The sequence below is a fragment of the Brassica napus genome, chromosome C2, assembly GCF_020379485.1.
Source record: "Brassica napus cultivar Da-Ae chromosome C2, Da-Ae, whole genome shotgun sequence".
NCBI classification, from domain to species: Eukaryota; Viridiplantae; Streptophyta; class Magnoliopsida; order Brassicales; family Brassicaceae; genus Brassica; species Brassica napus.
The window spans coordinates 34,575,025-34,582,417 of record NC_063445.1 but is presented as its reverse complement, the minus strand read 5'-3'; the positions used below and the strand labels follow the sequence as shown (position 1 = coordinate 34,582,417).

The window sequence follows — 7,393 nt, the reverse complement described above, 5'->3', positions numbered from 1 at the left end:
GAGGAAATAAAGAAAGCCTTGATAAATGCCCCCATCGTACAAGCACCTGACTGGAATCTTCCTTTCGAAATCATGTGCGATGCAAGGGATTTCGCTGTAGGAGCAGTTCTAGGCCAAAGAAAAGACAAAAAGCTACATGCAATTTACTATGCCAGCCGAACACTCGACGAGGCACAAAGGAATTACGCAACAACAGAAAAAGAACTGCTTGTTGTAGTTTATGCATCGTTCATACTGACCACGCTGCAATTAAATATTTAATGCAAAAGAAAGATGCGAAACCACGACTCATGCGATGGATCCTTCTACTTCAAGAATTCGACATCGAGATTAAAGATAAAAGAGGAGTAGAAAACGGAGTTGCAGATCATCTTTCCCGGATAAGAATAGAAAACGACGTACCTACCGATGATTTCTTACCAACTGAAAACGTTTACCAAACGGATTCGTTCATCGGGAATGTATGTCTCACTTCCGAGGACCTGTCAATCGATGATAACGATGCAATGTCGATCAATTACGAAAATACCAGGTCGATCGACAACGACGAAAGTATGTCGATCGACAACGACGAAAGTATGTCGATCGATACTTCAGATATTCTGAGCGAAGATAAAAATCCCAAAACCCTCACCTTCGATATAAAAGTTAACGTCGCGCACAACGAGCTGTACCCTGACCGTGATTCCCCCGTAGATGAAAGTCTGCATCGAGAAGTGCCTGTAGTCGGACAAGGTTCAAAGGACAGACCTTGGTACGCTGATATAGTAAACTATTTAGCTGCTGAGTTAGAACCCGAAGAGTTGAGAGGCTACACAAGGAAGAATTTTTTACGAGAAGTTAGGAGATATCACTGGGACGAGCCATATCTCTACAAACATTGCTCTGACGGGATATATAGACGTTGCGTCGCCGAAACTGATATCTTATTCCAATGCCATGGATCCGACTACGCCGGACATTTTGCAACTTTTAAAACGGTATCTAAAATTGTTCAGGCAGGATTCTGGTGGCCGACCATGTTTCGCGATGCTCATGCATTCATAGCACAATGCAACAGATGCCAACGAAGGAGGAAAATCAGTAAAAGACATGAAATGGAACAGAAATCTATTCTAGAGGTAGAAGTCTTTGATTGTTGGGGAATATATTTCATGGGTACTTTCCCTTCTTCGTACGGGAGAAAATACATACTAGTCGCTGTTGATTATGTATCAAAATGGGTCGAAGCAGTAGCTTCCCCAACAAATGACGCATCTGTAGTTATCAAGCTTTTCAAGAGCATTATTTTTCCAAGATTTGGAGTTCCTAGAATAGTCATAAGTGACGGTGGCTCCCATTTTATTAACAAAGTTTTTGACGGATTACTCCGGAAGAACGGAGTTCACCACAGAGTTGCTACGCCCTACCATCCGCAAACAAGTGGACAAGTAGAAGTCTCAAATCGATAGATCAAAGAAATCTTAGAAAAGACCGTAGGAACTTCTAGGAAAGATTAGTCTAGAAAACTGGACAATGCACTTAGGGCCTACCGAACTGCATACAAAACCCCACTAGGAACAACCCCATTTCACCTACTCTATGGAAAATCCTGTCACTTACCGGTTGAGCTAGAACATAAGGCAGCATGGGCTGTAAAATTATTAAATTTCGACATCAAACCAGCTGCCGAAAGGAGACTAATGCAGCTTAACGAGCTGGATGAAATAAGACACTTAGCCTATGAGAGTTCAATGATCTATAAAGACAAAACAAAAGCATATCATGATAAAAAGATCATCTCCAGGCACTTCGAACCAAATGATCAACTGCTGTTATATAACTCTCGGCTTACGTTGTTTCCCGGAAAACTTCGATCTCGTTGGTCAGGTCCTTTCACTGTTGTGGATGTCAGACATTATGGAGCCATCACACTTATAAACGATAAAGGAGAAGAATTTACAGTGAATGGTCAACGAGTGAAAGACTATTGGGCTAAACCGCCAATTAGCAGGCCTTTAAACTTAGGCCTTCTTCCTAATAATAACACAGATCAGACCTCGAGTCGAGCTTAAGACTTAAAATAAGCGTTGAATGGGAGGCAACCCATTTCTAGTTTTAGGATATTTAGGATTTAGTTTCAATTTTTTTTTAAAAAAAACCCAGTAGACAATTATAAAATCGACCGATGAGAGCATGTCGATATCGATCGACAGTACATCACCTGTACCGACCGATGGTAACTCCTTTCCATCGATCGACACTTAACCCGGTTAGGTATATCGTTCTAACTTGTTATATTGTGTACTTATGATTATTTCTCACCATAACTCTGACTAGATATACACTAGGGACAATGTAATTTAAGTCTGGGGAGATGTTTACTGATATCTAGTTTATTGAGTCTTATCAAATTTTTTCAAAAGATTTTTATTGAGTCAAGAAGGGGATAATGAACTTATAGATTTTTTGCTTGTTATCTAACCACTCTTTAGCACCATTCTAGACTTACTAATTGCAGATAGTACTAAAGATACTAAAGTGGATCAACCTGTCAACTGTTCACACTTGATGAGATTGTTTGAAGGAACCAAAGCTGACCTCCAACACTAAACTTGACACAACTGCTTGTCTTGGGGCTTGGTATACATGGGATCAGATTCTTCAAACAAGTCTGGGAGGTAAAGCCTTGTGTAGATTTATCACATTTTCTCTCTCTATTTCGACACTAGATTTATAGGTAGAGATATTTATTTTCGAAAAAAAAAAATATATATATATATATAATAGGTGTTAGTTAGGTGGAATCCGAACAGGACTTCGTGGCTACAGCCATTGAGACTTGCTTCATAAGGATTCCAACAAAAAGAATTCGAACGGGACTTGGTGGCGGCAATCATCAAGGTTCGATTCATATGAATTCTTGGATATAGGTCAAAAAGAAGTGAACAGGACTTGGTGGCAACCACCATTAAGGCTTGCTTCATGGAAGCCTGTCCAATCTTGGTCAATGATCCTGCAATGGAAGCAGACTTTGACTAAAGAGAGAAATTAGTAAAGAGAAAAGATAGGAACTAACTTTTACCTGCAGATCCAGATACTTGTTTGAAAATCCTTGCATCTTTACCTGTAGATCCAGATACTTGTTTGAAAATCCTTGCATCTTGTGATCGATACTCACAAGGTAAAGCCTTCACTTTTATTTATGTTAAGAAATGAGGTTGGTAGAGGGGAATGTCAAATAGGATTTGCTAAGTTGTTGGCTAGGTGAATTTGGTTCCTAAGCTAGGATATGGTATAATGTGCTTTTGTGATTAGGACTTCTTAGATGTGGATTGCAATATTGTAAAGGTAATGATTCTAAGTTTTAAATCATGTGAGTCCCTGCAGTTTTCAACCTCTCTCAGAGAGACTGCCTATTGGTTTTGCTTGAGAACAAGCAAAAGGGTAAGTCTGGGGAGTTGATAGACCATGGATTTTATCCACTTTTAGCCATGATCTATAAGTGTTTTAATATATATTTACTACTATATAGAGTCTATTTAGATTATATTTACAGGTTCAGGTACGTTCTGGAGAAATATGGTGATTTTGGAGCCTTTTGAGGTGCTGAACTGCATAGACGCATCAGATGTTTAGCTAATGATGGAGATCTTCCCACCGTTAGATTGTGCCCATCTTTTGAAAAACGATAGAGCTTTGAGTAATCTTTCCAACGCCACCAGTTTTAGGTCAATCAGCATCCTGTAGAAGAAGTTATGTATGTGTTATTGAAGAATGGTCAGTCTGCCTCGCGAAAGAAAGCTGTCGAGGAAATGAAGGACTGTCGATCGATATTGTATCATTGGTGTCGGTCGACAGTGATTTCAGAAAACAGGACAAGCCTGTTTCGTGACCAATTTAGGCCCAGAAGTCACTACATATTACTAATATACCCCTGGACGATCTGAAACCCTATTTGACTGTTTTCTAAGCCATTGTTGACGGCTATGCTTCATACTATTCTTGAGAGAGAGAGAGCTTAGGATTGGAGAGAGATCTGTACACCTTGAGAGAGGGTATATCTTGAACTCCCTTTGTTTATTTACTCTATTTTGTTTATTTATCAATTGCAATATTATTCAGACCATCATAACCATGTTTTTTATGAATATGTCTGAGTAATCTCACTGTTAGATTTAGGTTTCTCATAAGGTTGATATATGTATTGCTAGTTTGTATTGTTGTTAGGGTGATTTAATTAGTTCTTCATCTAGTTGTTCTTACTAGTAAGCTTAGGGTTGATAAACCCTAAAACTTACATCTTAGGATTAATTGAGATCAAGTCATTGCTTGACTCAGTACCTGAAATTAACTAGTATGATCTAACTAACTAGATACGGACGAGAGTTGGTCTAGTGATTTAGAGAATATAAATCAAACCCATCCGTAAAGCTTTCTGGAAGAAGTATCGATCGACACAGCGATAGCCCTGTCAATCGATATTTTGAAAGGTGTATCGATCGATACTCATAACGAATTCTCGATCGACACTTTCTCATGATTAACATACGAGAGTTGAAATCATAGATCCAGATTAGATAATCAGATTGATTATATCCTAATTTGAATTCAAGAACAATTAATATCAATAAACCTCTAAAACCCAAATTAAGTATTTACTTTTCATACCTGAGAATATACCTGAATCTAGCTATTCTCCCAACTATCAGCAACCTCAAAACAAACCAATCGAGCAATAACTTTTCTCACCAATTCATTTACTGCTTTAAAACCTATAAACCCATTTAATCAAGATTAATCTACTGTGTAATCCTAGAGTCTCTGTGGATTCGATCCCTAAGTACTACATCTGAACCTCTTATCTGACAGAGTAATTCACTCTTTAGGGTAATTTGAGTGATATCAATGAGCGCTATTGGTGGGATTTTATATCTTGCAAATTGTACTAGACCATATATTGTTTTAGCTACTAACTTACTTGCAAGATATATTTTTTCTCCTAATCGCAGGCAATAGAACGAAATAAAGCACATATTTCGTTATATCTCCGAGGTAGAGTTGATTTTGATTGATTTAGATGGATTTATCCAAGAAACCTCGAGTTTGGAAGGATTGGTTTTGCAGATGCAGGATACTTATCAAATCCTCATAAAGCCCGATTGCAAACCGGCTACATTTTTACTATTGGTTGAACCGCGATCTCTTGGTATTCCCAGAAATAAACTCTGCTTGCGACTTCTTCAAAACATGCATAATCTATTGCGCTTCCCAAAACATGTCGAGAATGTGTATGGATTAGGTCAAAAAATCATCACATACAAGAAGCAAGTGGAATAGTTACTAAGAAAGAGCCAAAAAAATATTTGGAGACAACTCGGTTTGTGTTGCTCAACTCAAAGAAGTCTATATTAAGAGCAACAGAGCAAATCATATTCCTCCAAGATTTTTCTCATAAATATGAGAACTTGAGAAAAATCAAGATTTACACATCGAGTATGTACGGTCATGTAACAATCCGTGTGACTTGCTCACAAAGACTATTCCCACTACAACATTCCAAAACATGTCTATGGTATCGAAATGCGCCATTTACATGACATATGAAGAAAAAACTATATTCATTATTCTTAGGAGGAGATTACGTCACTATAATATTTTTCCCTCATCATGGTTTTTTCCCATCAAATTTTCCATGACTAGGTTTTTAGCAAGGCAGTACGTATGATATCACTCAAATTACCCTAAGGAGTGAATTACTCTCTCAAATAAGAGGTTCAGTTGTAGGGATCGAATTCACAGGGAGCTAGAAACCTAATAAATGTAAAAGACAAGTTTCAGAGCAAGTTAATTGCTCGAATTATTGATTGGGTTTTGGTACTTAAATGAAAGTAGCTAGACTTTGGGCTTTTATTCAGGTAGTCAGGATTATAATCCTACATATGCCTAATAAGTTGTATGCATGATATTATAGAGCTAAACACTTAATAACAAACCATTAGGCTTTCGCTTTCTAAGTTTGTCTATTGACCAGTGTCGACCGATTATTCTATAGGAATATCGATCGATACACTTGTTGAAATGTCGACCGATTATTCGATTGGAATATCGATCGACGCTTTTGGTCAAGCGTTAATGCACAGATTGAATATGCTCACTAAGCTTCCTAGATCAGCTCTCGCATAACTTAGCAATCTTAGCTCAGTTAGGATGGATTCAAGGTGAGATGCCAGCTATCGCTTATGTCTACAACTCCTAGGGCAAGTTCTAGGTAGCTAATCTAGAAACGTGCATTAATGACAATCCTAAAGATGAATATCACAACTTAGCAATCTATAGTTGGGGCTAATCCCTCATAACCTATTTAAACTCTAAATCTAACAAAGAGAACTACTCAGACATGGCTAAGCAATTCATAACAACAATAAGGTATAAAAACAGCATAGATAAATAGATAGATATCGATGGAGTTCCAATCACAAATCTCTTTGGATCTTCTCTCCAATCTACTAAAAATCCTAGAAAACTTTTGTTGTGAAATCAGTAAAATAAGAAAGCACACTTTGCCTCTAACATGTTGGAAAAGCTTATATAATTATGTTAAAACTCGTTAGGGGTAATCTTGTAAATATGTGAAGACTTGGCCTCTAAGTCGGCTGAGACCAAACGGGATTTCTGCGCGCTTCGGTGTCGATCGATGTCACGATGTGAACATCGATCGATTATTCTTCTTCAATGTCGACCGATAGTCGTGCTCGTCATCTCGGGTGCTTACTCCAAATATCTCCAAAATGCTATAAAATAATCACTTTCCTCCAAATCACTCCTGATCATATAAATATACTAAATGGATTCTATAATATAATAATTAGTAATTAAAAAACTTATAAACCATGGGTAAAAGTGGAAAATAGAGAGAGAATGGATTCTATATATATATATTTTAATAACTATATCTATAATTATATATTTCGAAAATAGAGAGAGAAAGGGTGATAAATCTACACAAGGCTTTACCTTCCAGACTTGTTTGAAGAATCTGATCCCATATATACCAAGCCCCAAGCAGAGTTGAGCTCAATTAGGTTGGTGGTCAGATTTGGTTCCTTCAAACACTCTCAGCAAGTGTAACATAGTTGACAGGTTGATCCACTTTGGTATCTTTAGTACTATCTGCAACTAGTAAGTCTCAAATGGTATGGTTAGACAACAAGGAAAATCAATAAGTTCATCATCCCCTTCTTGATTCAATAAAAACTTTTTTCTGAAAACATTTTAATAAAACTCATGAATAAACTACTATCTGTAAACCTCCCCCCAGACTTTAACTACACTGTCCCAATGTAAATTCAGTCGGATTTATGGTGATAACTAAATCATAAGGACTCAATGTAACAAGTTAGAATGATATACC

The 7,393-nt window shown here is 37.4% G+C and overlaps 1 protein-coding gene across 1 annotated transcript; it reads left to right on the top strand.

Annotated features, from left to right (window-relative positions):
* Positions 1-290: 290 nt before the first annotated feature.
* LOC125582358 lies at positions 291-1,451 on the top strand. Its single transcript, XM_048749023.1, has one exon. The coding sequence runs from the start codon at positions 291-293 to the stop codon at positions 1,449-1,451; it is 1,161 nt and encodes a 386-aa protein (XP_048604980.1).
* The last annotated feature ends 5,942 nt before the right edge of the window (positions 1,452-7,393 follow it).

What these genes read in the sequence shown, in the direction of transcription:
- LOC125582358 (XM_048749023.1), top strand. Translation starts at nt 291, where the DNA reads ATGCGATGGATCCTTCTACTTCAAGAATTCGACATCGAGATTAAAGAT.